Source organism: Pseudorca crassidens, chromosome 2 (assembly GCF_039906515.1).
Source record: "Pseudorca crassidens isolate mPseCra1 chromosome 2, mPseCra1.hap1, whole genome shotgun sequence".
NCBI classification, from domain to species: Eukaryota; Metazoa; Chordata; class Mammalia; order Artiodactyla; family Delphinidae; genus Pseudorca; species Pseudorca crassidens.
This window is the reverse complement of record NC_090297.1, coordinates 120,407,881-120,428,226: the sequence shown is the minus strand read 5'-3', so window position 1 is coordinate 120,428,226 and position 20,346 is coordinate 120,407,881. Positions and strand designations below refer to the sequence as shown.

At 44.9% G+C, this 20,346-nt stretch overlaps 1 protein-coding gene across 4 annotated transcripts; it reads right to left on the bottom strand.

Annotated features, from left to right (window-relative positions):
- Nucleotides 1-677: 677 nt before the first annotated feature.
- On the bottom strand, nt 678-19,053 carry MGST3 (microsomal glutathione S-transferase 3). 4 transcript variants are annotated; one of them, XM_067728504.1, is made up of 6 exons: nt 18,898-19,053; nt 6,070-6,193; nt 4,870-4,943; nt 3,958-4,015; nt 1,633-1,705; nt 678-923 (listed from the first exon to the last, which is right to left on the bottom strand). In XM_067728504.1, exons 2-6 carry the CDS (start codon nt 6,184-6,186, stop codon nt 787-789), a joined length of 459 nt encoding a protein of 152 aa, XP_067584605.1. In that variant the 5' UTR covers nt 6,187-6,193; nt 18,898-19,053; the 3' UTR covers nt 678-786. The 4 variants fall into 4 exon arrangements, with proteins under 4 accessions (XP_067584605.1, XP_067584606.1, XP_067584607.1 ...); XM_067728505.1 differs by having other exon boundaries at nt 18,767-18,907; XM_067728506.1 differs by lacking the exon at nt 18,898-19,053 and adding an exon at nt 18,161-18,184.
- Between the last annotated feature and the right edge of the window lie 1,293 nt (nt 19,054-20,346).

Below are 20,346 nucleotides of genomic sequence, written 5' to 3'. Positions count from 1 at the left end.
AGGCTACTGAACACTTGAAATGTGGTTAGAGCAACTAAAGAGCTGATATTTTTGTTTGTTTTATTTATATAGTATAGCATAAATTTAAATGTAAATAGTCCTATGTGGCTAGTGGCTGTACTGGAAAGCACAGATCTAGACACTATTACGGTCAAGTAGTTTAGGGCCACATTCATTTCTGGAACAGCCATCTCATTCTGCCAACTCGCATTGTTCTCCAAGTCAGCTAAAACCTTTTAAGTCTTCCATATTTTGTTGCTAAGGGTGTCCTTCCCATTTGTACCTATGCAATCAGATCTTTGCATCCAAATGCAGGAGATTAGATTCATCTCTATTAAGTTTCATAACCTTAAATTTAGTCTATCATTTCAGTTTTTAAGCATTAGAAGCAATCTTCAATCGAGATTTTTTAAAAATCCTATTGTTATCCTATGTATTAGCAGTAAAAGACTGCTAGCAGTAAAAGACTTTCTTCGAGCCCCAGTTTTTCACTGCTGTGGCCTGACTATGAACATATTTCCACAATTAGACCTTTTTCTAGCTCACACATTAAGTAAACATCCTCTGGCAGGGTGAGAAGGGGTGCTTAATACCTGTGGCCCCTCTCTCATCTACTAGGAACAGGCTACTTATATTTTAGATAAAGACTCAAAAAAAAATAAGTGATAGAGTCAGGGTTAGGTATGAGGCTGACGCCAGGTAAGTTTTTATTTAGGGGAAAAAAAAAGTCACTGAAAATAAAAGTCACTCAAAATGAATGAGAGTTTCAAAACACCCTATAACTCTTTAATGGCAGCTTTTGCACCCACTGCTCAAGCCAGTTCTAACCCAACCAAGATGCTGGAAAGCAGAGCACACAGAGGTGCCCATCAGGCCAATGAGGGCGATGAAGCTCAGGGCTCCCCGTTTCCGCTTTCTAGGTTCTAAAAAAGAGGAAAGAGCAGAAGTTACTGGGGGTGTTCCACAGTGACAATGCTGTCAACATCCACCAGCCATTCTGTCAAGGCACCTGGAGCTGTACGTTAGACCATCTAGTCTTAGGAGGTCAACCAGCTCTTCAGCCTAAGCTGTCAGTATGGCAGATACTGCACGCAAAGTCGTGTGCCACAACAGTATTGAACTTTAAAACACATTATGGGATAATAATTAGAGCACCTTTGCTCCAGGATCTTTTGGAGTTTTCCCTCTCCCAAGAGGTAAGGACAGCCAGAAGAATCTCTTCCCCCTTCTCTCAGGCACACCATTTATAGCACTGATTAGGAGCAGGGCATCTGGGCTCAGACTGCCTGGGTTTGAATCCTGACTTTCCAGTTTACACTTAGTAGCTCTGTGATCTAGAGTCTTAATCTTTCTCAGCCTCAGTTTCCTCATCTATAAAATAATATTATCTATGTCATAGAATTGTTGTAAGGCTAAACAGCATATGCAAAGTTCTTAGAACAGCAATTGACACACTGAAAATGCAAAATGCGCTTTGTTACTATTCAAAGGTTAATAAAAAGAAAGAAGATAACAGATCTTTCACCTAAATATCAAGTTACTTTCCCTTTTCTTAAAGCCCTGCTAAACAGGATAATATAGTAGTATAAGATTCTAAATTTGTTTCCTTGACAGATGTCAATATGTCCTTACCTCCTGTGTAATAGCCATAAGCATAAAGAACTCGTCCAACAATCCAGGCCAAGCCCAAGCCAGAAACTACACGCTAAAATAAAAGGGCTCCGTTAGTTATTTGCATGAAAGAAACAGGCAGAATTTTATTAACATCTAGGATTGATTACACAATGTTTTAACAAAAAGTTAACAGTTTCATGGATATAGTAAAATACTCCCTACCAAAGTCAGGGTAGAATGAAGTTGTTTCAGTCAGGAAAATCAAAGCGCTGTGATCCTTCTATGAACTGCTCAGAGACCTGGGAGGTGACTGCTGGCCTTCTCCTAGGTAGGTGGGATGGGAGGAACCTCCCGGCCTGCCCCAGGGGACTCAGTGTGCTAGAGCGCAGGGGAAGGAGAGGCAGGCCTGGGGGTCACAGAGTAAGCCAGGAGAGGAAGCCCACTGAAAGGCAGGACTAGGGGAGGAGCCCTGCGGACAGGAGATGGACTGCGCACTCCACAGCTGTGTGCTGCTTCGTCTCAGCCAGGTCCCCCCTGGGAGGGCTCTGAGGGGCTGTGCTGCGGCCCACGCATAGGCATGGGGCTCCACTAGAAACAGTTGGGGGAGTGTGTCATGTTGTGAATCCCAGAACATGTGGTGTTGGAGGGGAAAGTCTCCCCATTCCCAACACCCTTGGGAAGAGAGAGTGAAAACTCATGCGAGATGGGAAATCCTTCCATTTGGACACCCTGCTGGGGTGACGAACCCATTTGGTCTAAAGGAGACAGGGGAGAGGAAGAGAGAGGGTGTGTGAGGACGTGAGTCACTGTGCGTCACTGTCCCCAACTGTCTTTTCAATTTAGCAGTGGCATCAGTGGGGGTGAGGTTCCTACTTTATGATTTTTATTTGTCTTTTGTGATGATTTAATGGAAGTTAAGTATCAGTAGGAGAATGAAACAACTATAAATAAACCCCCAGGCACACAAGTCACTATCTAGAAGCTCTGTAGTTTCTGCCTGGTCTCTCTTTAAAGTCGCATAATTACCGTCAACCCGGGAACAATATCAGGTGCTTGTCTTCAGAGTAGTCTTAGAGTATTTCCAAGAACTAAGCACAAGGAATGGGATCTAGGGGAGTGGGACAGCAATGGGGCTGGGGTGGACATCAGGTGACACCTAGAGAGACCAGCTAGTCTGTTTAGACCAGCTAGCCTAGTTACTTGCTAGGATTGGGGCTCTTTAGAGGCACAGGAAAGAAATATCTTCTCTAAGAGAGTAGCAGAATTTTCTTTGAAACAAATACAAGACTTTGAGGTCATGAACTATAGATGTGCCATTCTGGCAGCTGACAAAGAAAGCACAAGGCCATTCAGGTACAGACCAGAGGCTTATGAAAGTCTCAGAACCAGAAATGTGGGGTGCCAGCACTCCGGTCTGAACTCAGTGGAGGGGAAACCTGGGCCCTGGAAAGGAAACACTTTCTGTGTAAGGCAAGACCCCAATGGCAACTAATCAGGCTCAGATAAACTTGCTTTATTTAGATAAGGTGTAGTGCAGACCAAACCTAAGGCTCACAAGGGCCTTAGCGGCCCACAAGGCCCCGAGGTCCACCCTCACCTCCAGCCCTCACCTCCTGCTCACCACTGAAGCCGCCCTACTCACTGTGCACCACACAGACCGGCCAGGCTCCTGCCCCAGGGCTTCGCCCTTGCTCGTCTGCTGCCTGGAGGTGTCTGGAGACATCTGCAGCACCTGCTCCCTCACCTACTGCTTAAGTGTCACCTTCGCAACAAGGCGCTCCTCCTGACTGCCCCACTCAGCACTGTCCCCCCCCAGTCCCCAGGCACTCCCTTTCCACCATCCCTGCTTTTGCTTCCTCTGTGGGGCGCATCACCTTCTAACATGCTACGTGATGTCCTTGAATTGCTTTTTGTCTGCGACCCCCAACTAAGAGTCAGCTCCACGAAACCAGGAGTCTTTGCCTGTTTTGTTCACTGCAGTAACTTCCGGTGTCCAGGAAATGTTCGTTGCATGAATAATATGGCAAAGGAAAACTCAATGGACATGAACCTCCTAGGATCAGAGAGACCTGGGTTCAAATTCTGATTCATCTACTCTGTAGCTATTTGATCTTGAGAAAGTTACATAGTATCCAAGAGGTTTCTCCTTATCTGTAAAAAAACGGGAAAAATGCTACCTACTTTAAGGAACTTTGTAAGAAGTAACTGAAATTCTTTTAAATACATGGTGCATAGACATTGAAGATGTTCATTAAATTTTCATTTCCTCTTCCCTCCTGAATGGCTCAGTGAATTAAATCTATTCAATCTAATTAGATGAACCCCCTCCCCGGAAAAACTTACTGGGTGGTAAACACCTCCGACAGCTAGAAAAAATAAGAAGGGAGGGTACACTTCCAACCTGGAATAGATAAAAAAAAAAAAGGGTTTTTTTTCCTTTTAAGTGCTCTATATAAGTATGTCTACGTAAAACTAAGAACCCTTTACATTCTTACTTGCCAAGTTAGAAACTTGAGAATAAAAATAAACATTGACCAGAGGCAGAAGGCCTGACCACTAAGATCCACCTTCTTTTGCTCTGCTTGGGATTAGATTAGAGGTAACTCAGAACACAGTGAGTCAAAGACCTCAAATCTAACAAACTGATGAGGCGAATTAGAGTAGATTTCCTTGCAGAGCTCAAAGCCTCTCACCCGCTAGGCTGAGAGATTCAGTATCAGTTTAGAGTGAACTTGCTGCAAATACCGCAGAAGAGTAATGCAGCATTAAATTCATATTTGAAAAGGGCATTGGGGGAGGGATGAAGTGGGAGTTTGGGTTTAGCAGGTGCAAGCTATTATATATAGAATGGATAAACAACAAGGTCCTACTGTATAGCACAGGGAACTATATTCAATATCCTGTAATAAACTATAATGGAAAAGAATATCAAAAAAGAATATATATATTTATAACTGAATCATTTGGCTGTACAGCAGAAATTAACAACATTGTAAATCAATTTTACTTCAATTAAAAATAAAAGAAATGGAAGAAAAAAAGAAAAGGTTATCTAGAATCCCACCATCCTAACAACTCTTAATTTTGCTTAATATTTAATCTGTTCACTTATACATTTTTAATGATACTTTTAATGAGTATTCATGATCATCATCGTTGCTATTACTCAGCAAACAGAGTACCAAGGGTTGAGGTGTTGTACAGAAAACACCCGCTCTGCAGATGTCTTGGGGGCCGGGCAGGGCCAGCACTCACGTGTTCTGGTGGGCCCGCTGAATGCAGTTGAAGAGGTGTCCGTTTTCAGGGTCAGTGCTATACATTGTAGGATACTGTTAAAACAAAGTGTGTGTGATCAAATGGTCAAGTGTAGCATTCAGTGTTGAGAGTTAAAATCAACCTTAAAGATAATGTATCCCAAAGCATCTTCTGCCATAACCTTGGTAAGATGATCATTCAGTTTCTGCTTACATGCATGTGGTGACAGAGGCCTCATTCTCAGAGGCAGATTCAATCTGTGTCTATTAATATCCAGTGACGAGAATATATGTCTGTGCCATTCAAGGGATAGAGGCAGCTTGTGCCAAATTCAGGGTTTTTGTTGACGTTATGCCATCACGGGTGGCTTTGGGATGTATTACAAGGATGCCATTGGGAAATAGCTCCTTCCCAAGAGTCAGCAAATACCACATCCTTTTAAGGTTCCCCTTAATGGGGGAACAGAAACTGAGTGTGTGAGAGTTTTAATGTGTCCATCAAAATAATAAACTAGACATGAAAACTTTAAAAGGAGCTCTAATTAGAAATTGCTCAAAAGAAGTAGACATTTAAAATTGCTCACCAGGGACAGCTTCAGTAATTATCCCTTCTAGATCAGCTAGAGCTAAAGGAAGCATTCAATAGACCTCCTCCCTATGTCTGATGTCCAGACACACACAGGCTAACTCAGCACCATGTGCTTCGTTTCTACTTGGGAAACAGGAAAATCACCAGAAGACATCATTTTAAAGTGGCACACCAGGAAACAACTGCTATTTAACCCCCTCCAACCCCCGTTTTTTTTTGGCCTCGCTGTGCAGCTTGTGGGATCTCAGTTCCCTAAACAGGGATCGAACCTGGGCCCTTGGCAGTGAAAACGCAGAGTCCTAACCACTGGACAGCCCGGGAATTTCCTATTTAACCCCCTTTAGAAAATAACTGTCTTCCTACCAAAGAGCTCCAGCCAAAAGCACACCTGGTCTTTTTTCAGAAGAGACAAAAGTAAAACAAGATGGAAATGACTCTCCAGAAGGGCCCCATATTTCTCGGCTTCCTCCTGCCAGACAGGTGCAGAATTTCTAATAGGAACAGGCCGGAAACTGCCACCGCTGACCACTAGCACCTCACCTTTCCCTCCACAACTGAAAACAAGTTCTTGCCACGACGAACCCACAGAGGCACCGCTGTGTTCCCACTCACCTCCACTTTGTACTTCTTGCGGGCCTTGGAAACGTTGATGGCTAGATGAGTTACCATTAGGAAGCTGGCAGCACCAGTTAGAATCACGAAACCATATTCCTTAGAGAGGACGGCCATCCTGACTCTGTGGGAGAAAGAACACATTAGGCCGCCACCTGGCACTGTGGGCTCCAAGCTGCAGGAGGCCTCAAGAGTGGGATGTTTTGTTACCAGCAAACATATCCCTACAGATCAAAAAGAGGCGTGAGCGATCTGGTGGTTCTAAGAGGTAGAGATATTACTGTATACCGATATTACTGTATACCACCCAACAGAATTAAAAAATGATTCAAGTCTGCAATATACACACAGAAAAGTTCACGATCACATTGTATATTCTCTTTTGCGCCTGAGTTCTTTTGATCAACATCGCATGTATGAGATTTATCTAAACCACTGCAGTAGTCATTGCTATTGGATGGTCTGGCCACTAAAAACCACAATTTAAAAAAATATTTAGCAAGGCAAAATGCTAAAAGATATACTAAGTTACACAGAGAGAGAGAGAGACAGAGAGAGAGAGAGAGAAAGAAAGAGAGAGGGAAAGAGAAAGAAACAGGATATAGTCAGTAAGTACACAGTGATTCCAAGTTTTTCGCTTGTATGTCTGTTGGCATCGGGGACACTCAGGGCAGGAACCCTAGGGCCTCCCTTGGATCCTGAGACACGTGCTGGTACAGCAGCAGAAATATCACACTGGTAGGGAAGGGATCAGTTATAGTTCTTTGAAAGCCAGAGCAAGGCTCTGGGCAGCTCTTGGAGAACCCAGATTCTTCATCAAATTAATGCTTCAAAACTAACCCCATGATGTGTTCTAGTGTCTGCAATGCAGCTTATTTTGAAATGCATCAAAAAATGATGACGCAAGCTAATATAGCAAAATATTAATGCTAGAACCTGGGTGGTAGCTATATGGATGTTCACTATACAATTCTTCCAACTTTTCTGCATGTTTGAAAAATTTCATATGAAATGTTTGGAGAAAAAGCTCATATCAGCATTTTTCAGTGTTCAGCAATTTCAGCTCTTTTAGCTCTTGTCCTGCTCCAGGAGGAAAGAAGAAAGAAGGAAAGAAACAGACTGGAGATCAAGGAGAGGAAAACCTGCTGGGTGGGAAGAAGCCCTAATAAATTCAGAGTAAGTTAGTGCTGCCCTCCAGTCTCTCTGAGCACTGATCACCAGATGTCTGAAGGGTCAGAGCACGGCAGGACACAGAGAAATAGCTACAATGCTTCCAGAGATCCTTAGCTGCTGTCCCATCACGTGTATGGCTGCCACAGGCCAACAGCTCCTGTGTGTTTAAAATTTCCATCCCTGGAAATTCCCTGGTGGTCCAGTAGTTAGGACTCCGCGATCCCACTGCAGGGGACACAGGTTCGATCCCTGGTCAGGGAACTAAGATCCCGCATGCCACATGGCGTGGCCAAAGAAAAAAAAATTCCACCCCTAAAACTGTTTGGCTGCAATCTCTCCTGAAAGCCTGGGAAGGTTACCCTGCTCCAAAATGTTTTAGCCATCCTCACAAACAACCCAACAAGATGCTAATATCCCTATTTTCCAAAGAGCACCCAGAGGTTAAGTAATATTCCCAAGGTCTAAAAGAGAAAGTATCCGATTTGGGATTCAAATTTAGGTTCCAATTCAGTTCCAATGTCCCCTTTCAATCCCACTTGATGATTTAGAGCTGAACTGACATTGGGATCACAGAATCTTTCTCAGTGTGGAATTTGGGGCCAGCAAACAGGTCAGTTCTTTAAAAGTAAGCTTCCCTTAGGTCTGCAAAATAACATTTGGAACCAAAATCCTAAAACCTGCCCATCCCCAACCATGTTTCACGATAATTCCCGTTAGTTTCCCCTGCCATATTCTTTCTTTACCTGGAGCTGCTTGTGGAGGGGCACCCAGCATTCCCTCCTCCGGGACAGGGGACACACACACTGGAAAGGGCCATCCCCAGGACTCAGCATGGGAATCACCTCCAGGTCAGCCTCTCCTGGGCCATCTTGTGTGGCTGTGGAGAGCAAGGAGTCTTTGGCTGCCTTCCAAGCTTCCCTGCCCTCATTCTCTTTTAGAATTAGTCCTTTCCAGAGTTTAGAAAATCAGCTTGGGGAGGAAGCTTTGGTAGTAGTTATTAAAACAAAAATATGGGGTGAATACTGAACACCTCTTTGAAAATAAATAAATATGACTACCTGATATCCCTGGAGTTCAACCCATCTGGGCCAAACAGGCAACTGAAAATGGAGCTGTCTCTAACTTTGTCAAAAGCCGCCTGTTTAAGAACGATACAATTAAGCATATCTGGTTTAGGTCAAAGTGTGCAAGTTGAAAGTCTGTTCAGACCTCACCTTTAGACAGGCGACTAGGCTCTCACACAGCCTGGGGTCACCTTGTGTTGGTGCAGACTTTTCAGCTCATTTTTCATCTCCCCCCAAATCCCATAAGCTCCATTTTACAGAAAAGGAAATGGAGGCTCAGGTAGAGAGATGAGGGCAGAGCTAAGACCAGAGCAGGTTTTAGAATTCTTCCCCAAATACTCCAGCTAGCCCAGGCAAAACATTAGGTGGCTCGGTCACTGGCCTCTGTTTTTCTGGCCCGTAAGGATTTGGGTAGGAGAAGCTAGGTGGCAGGACAGAGAAGTATCTTTGGAGTAGATGTTTCTGTTGCAGGCAATGAACACTCAGAAAGGCAACCGCTTAAAAACCTGCAATTAGAAATTAATGTTTACTACTGACCTCCTCTTCCAAAGTATAAATGCAACCTGGGAGGTTACACTCTTAGGCAGTCACACCCTAGTGAAAGTGACTCTCTTGACACTTTGCTATGGTGATAGGTACTGAGGGGAAAAGAATCTAGGTGAGGGCAAGCAGAGCCAGGAACAAGACCTTTGAAGGACAGAGGATTTACAGTAAGGGAGACCCACAGTCCGATGCTAAAATGGGTAGTGTGCAAAGGACAGTGTAATTGGTCAGGAAACAGTGAGCGTACTAGGGGCGGGAGGAGAGAGGCGGCCCTCCCCAAGGCTCTCCCTGCAGGAGCCCTGGACACACCTGCATAGGTGCCGGAGCCAAGCCTGTTCAGCGCCCCCCACACACACACCTCCTTGCACTTTCACCACGTGAGGAGCCCTGCTTCACAGGCCATTGTAGCCAGCACTTCCCAGCTGGTGTGATCAGGGCTAGAACAGAGAGAGCAGCCAATTGCATCAGATACTAAGCTCCCGTGAGGGAGGGACCGTGTGTGTCCAGCATCCCCCGTGCCAAGCACAGAGCGTGTGCTTATAGAAAGCTGTGGAATAAGTGAAGCAAGCTGCAAGTCCAGGTTGCTTTCAGAATGCCTCCTCTGCTCTGCACAGTGCCTGGCATAAAGTGTGTGCCTAACCCATGTCAGTTTCCTTTTTCCCTCTCAAAGCCTCTACTGAAACAATGGAAGCAACTGGATGTATGAATTCCTGGAGAAAGAGGAGATCAGAACACAGAGAAAAGCTCTGTCGCTACAGCTGCTGAAAACATAAATCCAGTAGGGACTGCAAAACGCTTAAGTCTTGTCCTTTAAGGAAAGAATCAGTTTAATTCACTTAGGGTTCAAAAAAAACTTTGTCATTTGCTGAATTCTTATTTTCTGAGGGCAAAGAGATGCACACTCCCGCCCCGTCGTGGGTGTGGGTGCGTACATTCGCAAAAGGGGAGGCACCTCGGCTCACAGCAGCCACGTTCCAGGCAGCTCCAGCCACGCCCGAGGTTGGGCCGGTCCCGCAGCTAGCCGATAGCTCCCAGAGCACAGGCTTGAGAAGCTGATACGTGCAACACAACCTCTTTCTGACATGAGCACACATTCGGACTGCACACTATAGTTTGTTGATTACATACCTGCTCTGTGTCCCTGGCAACCCCTATATCCACCCAACAAGATAAGGTTCTTGGGGGTGGGAACTCTGCCCTAGAGTTTGCCTTCTACATGGTGATAGACACACAGCAGTCCAGTGGTCCTTTTGGAGCTGAACTTTCATGACTGGTATAGATTACTTTGTAACTCACTTGGTTGTATAATAGCACTTGTTAATTATCACACAGTTTCCAAGGTTAGTTGCACACCAGCTGTAAAGATTAAAATTTATGATTTGTACAAATAAAAATTTATTTAGTTACTTGGTAGTATTACACGCTGCTGGGAGAAGTGTAAAACAGAACCACCTGGAGGACAGCCTGGTGGCAGGCAATATACTTTACATTGTTCATAACCTTTTGCTCATTAATTCTACTGGGAATCTATCCTGGGGTAATAATCAGGAAGGCAAACAGATTTGGTTCAAAGACATTCACTTCAGCACTATTTATAACAGCAAAAACAGAAATGGTATAGATGTCCAAACAAAGAGGACTAATTAAATAAATAATATATCTGTAAAACAGAATAGTATATAACCATTAAAAATGGTGAAACATTAAAGATGGTGAAACACTTAATATACAGCATGTTAAATTAAAAAAAAGAAAACAGAGTATATCTAGTTTTCTCAATAATAGAAAAAAATTAAAGAAGAAAATATCAAAATCATAAGCATAGCTATTTCCAGATGGCTGAATTATAGATTTTCCTTTGTACCTTTCTATAATGTGCAAAATGAGCCAATATATACCAAAAAAGTTATGTAAAAAAATGGCCTGACAATAATTAGTAATTGAGGAGACAGGAGGAATAGACAGTATGTTACAAAGGAACCAAAGAATCGGACCTGATTTTTAGCTTGAATCCTGTCACTTATCCACTATGTGCACTATAGAGACAGCCTTGCAGGTAAGTTTTGGAATCACATTGTCTGGGTTTAGAACCTGGATCTCATATTCCTAGCTGTGTGTCCTCGGGAAAATTACTCAACGTCTTTCAAGCATCCTTGGTTTCCTCACTTGTTAATTGGAGATAATCACGGCACCTACCCCACACCATATAGTTGTTGTAAAGATTAAATGGGGACACTGTCTCTAAACACCCATCAGGATGCCTGTCACATAGTAAGTACTCAATAAATGTTATATATCAGGTTATACTATGTGTGCTAATGTTCTGTTAACTGTCTCTGCCCTGATTCAGTGATAAAAGCGGATGTTCGAATACATGATGATGAGATACATTTAAGAATTTATAATTTAGAATTATCATTTTAAAATAGCAAACAAAGCTTAGAACTACATATATTCCCCTCCTTTTTGAACTCTTAATAGCCAGCCATGTTATAATCTATTATCTGAAGGGCAGGAGTATTCAGAAGGAAGCAGTCTTCTAGTACAGACTATGGAAATCAGCAAACTGCAGTCATGCAGACCCTCCCTGTAGCCAGACATGCTTATCCCCGCATGGGGCTGAGCACCCATTCATTTACTTGTTCAAGTTTATTGAGTGCCTACTATGTGCTACTCAGTGGGCCCATGCTGGGGATGAGGTGAACAACCCAGACTTTGGTCCCTGCCCTCAGGAAGCTCATGTTTTACTGGGGGAAGCAGGCAAATAAGTAAACAAATACCCAATTCCAGATTTTTCCTTCATACCAACGATCAGAAACTGTGTACAAATCCCCCCAACCCCCCAAGAAAATGAAACTAAAAGGTTGGGGAGAGGCAGAGATAGGACAGAAGTGTTTCTGTTCTGTCTTCACTTATTAGTAACTACAGAGGTGTATGTTCCTAGTTAACTGTTTCCTGGCAGGCTTGAGTCAAAATAGTTCAGTTGAGAGAACATTAAGTCGAAGGTTTAAAAGGAATTAGTTTTTCTTTTTATTTAGGAAATTCGTGTCACTTATTTAACGATAGAGATCCTTTTGGGAATGTTTTGTTTGTTTGTTTATTTTGCGGTACGCGGGCCTCTCACTGCTGTGGCCTCTCCCGTTGCGGAGCACAAGCTCCGGATGCGCAGGCTCAGCGGCCATGGCTCACAGGCCCAGCCGCTCCGCGGCATGTGGGATCTTCCCAGACCGGGGCACAAACCCGTGTCCCCTGCATCGGCAGGTGGACTCTCAACCACTGTGCCACCAGGGAAGCCCCCCAGTGGATTTTTAAAAAGCTACAAGGCACCATTGTAAAGTCTTAACTTTAGAGTGATCAAGCTTGGACTTCAAATGAGGCAGTGTTGGTCTCACCCCTAGGAGGTATGCTCTATTCCAGTGCCTGAGTTAGCCACATGGAGTTTCATTATGATATTTGGCTAAGGTACTCTCCTATAGGAATGTGACTGACAGATTCACCTGGAAGCATAACTACTCCAGCGCTTATACTTCGCTCAACTTTTCCTCCAATTCCTGCTTCTGCCACCACTTGCCTTATCTCACTGGGGCAGGGGTTCCTTCAGTTACAAAAGGGTGACTCAGAGAACTTCCTGAACTACATTCAACGGAATACTCCTGGGGTAAAGCTCTCCTTCACTTATTTACTCCACTCCATCTTAGCTGCCAATAGAAATTCCCCAGGACACAATCAACACTGCACAAATGGAGCAAAAGGTAGGCTTTATCAGTTGGGCACGGGCCTCAAATAATTTATGACTTCTGAGCCATGAAGTTACAACTTATCTTCTCCTAAATGAAAATCTATCAAATGTCTTAAGGGAGAGAGGATTTCAACTTTCAGCTCTCTCTTTTCCCTCAAACAAATAAAAACCAGTGTGGACAATGGTAACCCTTACTTCCATTTGCAAGATTGCTCCCCTCCAACTGTACTGCAATTTCTCAGCAGTCTTTTTTTTTTTTTTTTTTTTAATGCATCAGGAATGGGACAATGCTAAAGCACTTATAGACTGACTTGGAGCCATTCCCCAATGTTTCATTAAAATACGTATTTGGCTGCTGTATTATTAATCCAATCTTCCTTATATATGGTCCTTCATTTTATTTTATTTTAAAAATTTAGCTATTTTATTTATTTATTTTTAACTGTGTTTGGTCTTCATTGCTGCATGAGGCTTTCTCTAGCTGCGGCGAGCGGGTGCTACTCTCCCTTGCAGTGCGCAGGCTTCTCATTGCGGTGGCGTCTCCTGTTGCAGAGCACGGGCTCTAGGTGTGCAGGCTTCAGTAGTTGTGCCACGTGGGCTCAGTAGTTGTAGCTCGCGGGCTCTAGAGCGCAGGCTCAGTAGTTGTGGCGCACAGGCTTAGTGGCTCCAGGGCATGTGGGATCTTCCCAGACAGGGCTCGAACCCATGTCCCCTGCATTGGCAGGCGGATTCTTAACCACTTTGCCACCAGGGAAGCCCCGGTCCTTTCTTTTACATGGCATTTTCATGAGAATAATACAAGGATGGTAACTTAAAGGGCTTCATCTGATCACATCAAATGGACCACCATGAGTCCCCAACACTGGGAGGTTCCAAAAACTCTGAGGTTGTGCTAGGGGTCTACTCAGCCTGTACTCTTTTAATGAGGTAGCTGTCCAGCCTCGTTTCTGCCTCCAAATGTATCTACAAAGGAATAGTCCTCAAAATTATTTCTAGGCAAGGCAGCTGAGCCCATATAAAGCTAAATGGAAGAGATATGGGAACATTATATGTATAACTGATTCACTTTGTTATAAAGCAGAAACTAACACACTATTGTAAAGCAATTATACTCTAATAAAGATGTAAAAAAAAAGCTAAATGGAGAAACTTGAGATCCTAGAGGCAAGCAGCACAAAAGTAATTCCCTGTTTCCATGATGGGAGAGAAAAAAAGGAGAGTCACAGAATTTCTTTGGGTCCATCCTACATTTTCAGAACGCCAGTCTGGTCACTTCTACAGTACACAGATGATAAAATCTGTTTGAGTGTCAAAGTCTCAAATGGCAGTGAGATTTTAAAAAGAGTACACGGGGGCTACCCTGGTGGCGCAGTGGTTAAGAATTCACCTGCCAATGCAGGGGACATGGGTTCGAGCCCTGGTCCAGGAAGATCCCACATGCCGCAGGGCAACTAAGCTTGTGCGCCACAACTACTGAGCCTGCGCTCTAGAGCCTGTGAGCCACAACTACTGAGCCTGCGCTCTAGAGCCTGTGAGCCACAACTACTGAGCCTGCGCTCTAGAGCCTGTGAGCCACAACTACTGAGCCTGCGCTCTAGAGCCCACGAGCCACAACTACCGAGGCCCGCGCACCTGGAGCCCGTGCCCCGCAACAAGAGAAGCCACCGCAACGAGAAGACCACGCACCACAACGAAGAGTAGCCCCTGCTCGCCGCAACTAGAGAAAGCCTGCGCGCAGCAAGGAAGACCCAATGCAGTCAAAAACAAATAAATAAAATAAATAAATTTATTTAAAATAATTAAAAAAAGAGTACATGGACAGTTGAGAGAAGGAATAATAACCATGTGAAGAAAAATAACTATTCCCCACAATTGTTTTGCATATTCAGTAAATATCACTCCAAGGGCTAAAAATGAAAAGTTAGTTGAATAGGCAGGCCATTATTTGTCCAGCCTTGAATATTAACTCAAGTGAGGCAAACAGCAGAGGCAGGTAATAAAGTGGGTCTTTCCCGGTTTCTCATATTCTTTAATTCCTCATCAGTGTTGCTGGCAGAACACTTGGAAAGTGGAAGCACACTACAAGTTAGGGGGATGGAAGATCTGTCTTCTTAAGAGATAAATGTCCTATAAATTCAAATATATTCAATTTTATAGTTAAGTGGCCACAGCTTGGAATATAAAATATTCAAGTTCCACATGTCATTTTAATTCCAACACTCTCGTGAACTGTCAGTGCTGAGGACAACTACATTACTGCACTGGCTGAGAGCGGGAGGAGGGAGGGAAGGACAAGCTTGATGCTCAAGTCCAAGTGAACGTTTCCTGGTTACGTGGGATGAGCCTGCACTGACACAAATAAACTTTGTTAAGGCCAAATAAGCAAATAACCTGCTCTTTTCTTCTCTGGAGTCTGACTTCTGTGCGAAAAGGCACTAGACACATATGCTTAACTGAGCCTCCCCTGGGAAAAACTGGTAATTCAGCTCTTCAGGAATCTAAGAATAGTAGATTGTAAGACAGAACAAATCCTAGGTTCCCCTGTTTGTAGGATGACAAACTTTCCCAAACAGACTCTTGACCCAAAAGGCCGTATGGGTGAGAGTTCCTTGATGTGCTGACCTAAAAGCCCTGAGCCACGCTGGACCATCTGGAGCCCAGCCTCCAGGGAGGTGTGATCCCAGGGACAGGCTGCAGGACATTTCCTATAGTCTGAAGGCACCAATCTCAGAGGACAGGGAAGAGAATGGGGAGAAGTTATGGGATGCAGAAGAAAATAAAAATCTTGTAACAATTCATTCAAGGGAGCTGATCTGACAAAGTCAATGCAGGACAAAGTGTTTCACCTAAATGGAATGCTCACTTTAAGTCCACATCTACCACCTTCCTCAGTAGTGCCTTAGAATGATTCCTTTCCTGATGTATCCCCTACTGAATGCTGGGTACCACGTGCAGTGCAGGGCTACAATAGTGAACAAGACTGAGAAAGAAGGTCCTGACCTTCCAGAATACAGAGTCAAATGGAGGGAGACAACTTAGGAGGATCATGAAACAGGAAGGTAACAGATTGAGCTAAGGGCTCTGAAGGATGTAACAGTGATGTGAGAGTGAGCACACAGGTAGAGAAAACAGCAAGTACACAGGCACGGAGACAGGAAAGGGGTTTACTTGTATAAGGATGAAAAGGAGACCAGTGTTGGCTGAAGGGTAGTGATATAACCTAGAGGAAGAGTGGTAGGAGAAATCAATGATTATTAATAACACATTATTAGCACATATATTACTTAATATGTGTCAAACACTAAGTAGTTCATCAATATTAACTCATTTAAGCCCTCACAGCATCCCTATGATATATTATTACTCCATTTTACAGATGAAGAAACTGAACATCAGAGAGGTTTAGTAATCTGCCCAGGGACACGCAGCTATAACAGAGAAAGCCTGGATTCACACACAGCCAGGCAGTCTGGCTCCACAGTTATGCTCTCAACCCTTGGCTGTATTGTCTCTCAATGAGGTTGGGGAGCAAGTTTGACCACACTTGACCTCTTTTGAAACTTTTCTACCTCTCCGGACCCTCTCCTGAGCATAAAATATATTAACGAGAACAGAAAGCTAATAATTTACTCCAAGTCTGTGACTGATTAAAGCCTGAGAGCTTTCTAATTGGAAGAAGAAAAAAACTTGGAAAAGGTCCAAAAAGGAACTTTTTTTTTTTTTTTTTTCCTTTTTAATGAGTGTCAGCACTGCAGTATGACAGGAGGAGAGATTACAGGGGAAAAAAATCCTCCAAACTTTCGGGCATTCGGGTTTGCAAAGGGCAAAGCAACACAAAAATTGGCACTTCATTTTTACATCACGATTTCCATACAACCTGTCCCTTAACTGGCATTATATAGGAACTGAGGGGCAGAGTGAAACTAAGCCCTGACTTCCCAAAGAGGAAAAGAAAAATCTCTAATGAGTCACATGGACACCATTTGGATTTTCCATCACAAGAAATGTGGGTGGACTGTATGCAGTGAATTCTTAGCAGCTGCTGAACAAGTCGCCACCAGGCTACCAGCCATTCTGAATGAAGGAACTGCATAGGCTGCAGGCTCCTGCCTGAAACAGGGGTCTAACTCTTCAGGCCTGTCTGTACTTAGAATGAAGTTGTGTCACAATCATTCACATTTCTTAGGCTGGAGAAATAAAATAACACTATTAAATTAAAAAGAGTGAACTAAGTCACCAAAGTATTAGAACACATGTTCCAGTTAATAAATGGGTCGACTCTAGAAGGAACTCATAGAGTAACATGGGACGGATGATTCTAAACGCTGAACTCCTTAAAGGTATTTGCAAATGTATTTGGAAGGTAGTACAACTTCCCCATAGGAAGATAGGCACATAGACAGTGTAAGAGAGAGCGAGGGAAACGCAAAAATTCTATTTTACATAGCAGTAAACTACCTGGTAACTGCTGAATTCTTCTTTTTCAGAAGGATGGTATACTCATAAGTAGTATTAATGAAACCAGTTGTAAAAACCGTAGCAGTATATTCTTTTAAACACATATTGCTTTAAAAAACGCTAAATGGTTCATGGTCAATTGTGGTTGGCAAGGGTGATCTGAATACAGATTCAGAATATTTAAATAGAAATATAGGGAAGAATATATTTAAATATTGCTAGCTGTGCAGTAGGCACTAAATTACTCTTTGACACATTGATTTGTCATTCACTTCATTCCAGATTTCTCCACATAGGTTCAGTGTCTTTGCTATCCTCCAGGTTAAGAGGCTCCCCTTCATGGACTGTGTCTCTGCAGAACTCTAAACTGGCAGGATTAAGTCTAAATAAGGGGGAAGGCTGCCCTTCTCCAGTTTTGTTCCTTAATCTAAGGAGTCCCCTGCAGTGCCGTTTCTATGGCTGGGCACAGTACCTCTACACAGTACCTCTGTTTTATATGTAGTAACATCATTTGCGGGGGGATTCACTTGACAAAGTTTTCTATTTCTGTAACACTGTCAGGAGGGAAGCTTTACGTTCTGTCTTCCCCAGCTGAAAGTATTTGTTTGGGTTTTAGATGTAAACTTATTTAACTCTGTTAAATTTAACTCCCGTGAGAATAAACGTTCTTGATCCCCTGACTCAGATACTATGCTCTCAACACTGAATTCGTTGACCTAAACATAGTCTGTAATTTTGACCAATAACCTTGGGTGCTTCCCAGAAACTGTAGGCTCCCAGCGATCTACAGATCTCCCAAGAGATGCCCTTGCTTCCACCGACAGAGGAATCGAAGATCTGCGGCAATTCCACATGACCACGCCCAGGTCTACAGCACCTGCAAAGAGCCATATATCTGCAGAGCAGTAACTGTCCTTCCCTCCAGATCTCCCTTTCTCCAGTTAGCGGATTAAAGCCGCAAGCCCGTAGTTCTTTTCCTACCCACCCTCCTGTCTCTGCTTTCCTTTTACCTCCCTTTTCACACTCACTTGTCCCCTAAGCTACAATGTAGTGGTAAACTCGTGACTCCCAAGGAAAGTGACAGCAGAAGCCAGAACTTCGGAGAATGACTTACCAACCAGCCTCCAGCCCCTTCCACCGCCCCGCAGCTGCCCCACCGCTGTGGCCCTAGCGCTCCCTGCAGCAACACCAGATGAGGGAAATTCTCTGAAATCAACCTCAACGAAGATTCCGCCTCCTCTCCTGCTCTAAGGCAGCCGTAGGAAATGACCCACTCGTAGGTTCCAATTCAAACATACGACAAACGTTTCTATGAAACCGGAGGAAAACAAACACAATTCCCTGGGAGGCCCTCCCGGAATGTCCCTAGCAACACATGCACATCCGCAGCTGGCGCAGCGCTCGCAGGCCACTTTAAAAACCTGTGTTACCGATCAGGCCTGCACTGCCAGCTGTCCCTGCAGTGCCCTGCCCGCCCCTCCTGTGCACCAGAGATGCAGTTGGCAAGGTCAGGTGGGCTCTGGGAGGCAGAAAGAAGGAGCCCGGCGTCCGCACAGCCCAGGGAGCGGAGGAGAGAAAAGGAAGTAACTGAGGAAGGGTTGACCTTGAGAATTTCCCTGAGTTTTAGATAGCGTGGCCGGCCCAGCTTAGACGCTCCAAACCCACTACATCATGGGGAGGATGGAGGGCAAAGGGGATGGGAAGGTAGAAAGAAACCTACAGACAAGAAGGGAGAGAGAGAGCGAGTCCCTATTCAGCTTGGGATGGCCGAGATATGGGCGGTGCCCAGCGCAGGAGCTGAAATGCCTCCGAGGCCCACGCTCCTCGCTGCCCGCAGGTGCGGGGACTCACCCGGATCACCTTCGCTCGGCTGGTGCAGAACGCAGTGCGCAGCGGAGCTGTAGGTGCGGCACCCTTGGCCTCCTGAAGAGTGGGGCGTGGCCCGGAGTAGTCCCCGCCCTCTCCCGGGGCAGCGCGAGGCCACGCCCTGGAGGCGGGGCTCTGGGTGTCAGAGCTGAGTATTGCTTCTGGGCCGCTGGTTTTGAGGCAGAGACTGCATTTTCTTCCTCCTCACCGTGGTCCACAGATTTACCTCTCTTACTCCCAAATGCATTTATCTGTTCCTTTCTGCAAAGGCCCTCGTGGCCGCCTTCCTAAACTGTCCCAGCCAGTTCATACTTCTCGGGCTGAGTTTGCAGCACGGTAGCACGGTAATAATTTATCCCCAGCAGAGCCACCGTAGCTTGCTTCTAGGGGCTCTGGGGTGAGGGCGGGGACACGGGTTTGCAGGGCGCGTGCGGACAAGGGGCAGGGCACCAGAGCCGGGCTGCAAGGCTGGGATGGGTGCGTTCTGGCTGCGTCTAGGGTGTGCGGGGCGCTCAGTGTCTCAGGTTGCTACAGTCGCCAAGTGAAGGGATTTAGGGATGTTAGAGCCTATTTCCCTAACTAATGTTGTTAGTTTTGCGAAGCCCTGCCCGTGTGGTGGCCGCACCCATCCTCGCCCACGCCGCCCGCTCACCGGGGTCCAGCTCTTCGGGAACTAGACCGCACCGCTTCGGGGATCCACAGATCTTCGATAGCGAATACAGGCCTCCGTTAGGCCCTCTAGTCCAAGTCCGATGAGGTCTTGAGTGAGGCCTGCAATTAGGGTCGAGCCGGAGGGAGTAGAGCTTGCATCTAAGTGCCGTTAACTCAGCCTTGGAACCGCCGACGGCAGAAGGCACCAAACTTTACAGTTTTCACGTGCCTTAAGTGCGCCCGTCACCCCTTTCCTCTGGATACCCCACATCCTACTAGGGATTGCCACATCTGGGCCACCCCTAGTGTCTCTTATGTGGGAGTACTTCCCCTCTCTACGAGAGCCTGTGCTTCCAGGTTGAGGTGTAGAAAGGCTGGAATCTATATCTTACAAGGCTGTAGGCTGGGTGTTGGTTCCTTTTTGTTGATTTGTCATATCCACACATCCGGAAGTATTTTGAGGTCTCTTAAAATCTTTATGATTGTTGTTTAAACAACTTCCAACCATTCTCACGCTTTTAACTTTTTCAGTACAAGAAGGCCTTACATGGTAGGGTTTCTGGCATGTTGATTGTAAAGGACTTGTTTTCACTGAACACTGCAAGTAGAAAAAGTAGGAAAGCATTTTTACATTATTGAGGGACATTTTTTTCCCCCTTGTGTCTATAGACTGACGGTGTTCTCTGTTGTACTCTTTGTCTACCTCCCCCCACCCCTCCCCACGCAAACCTCATTTCATATGTTGAAACCTAATCCCCTCTGCCCTGGTATTCATGGCTTGGG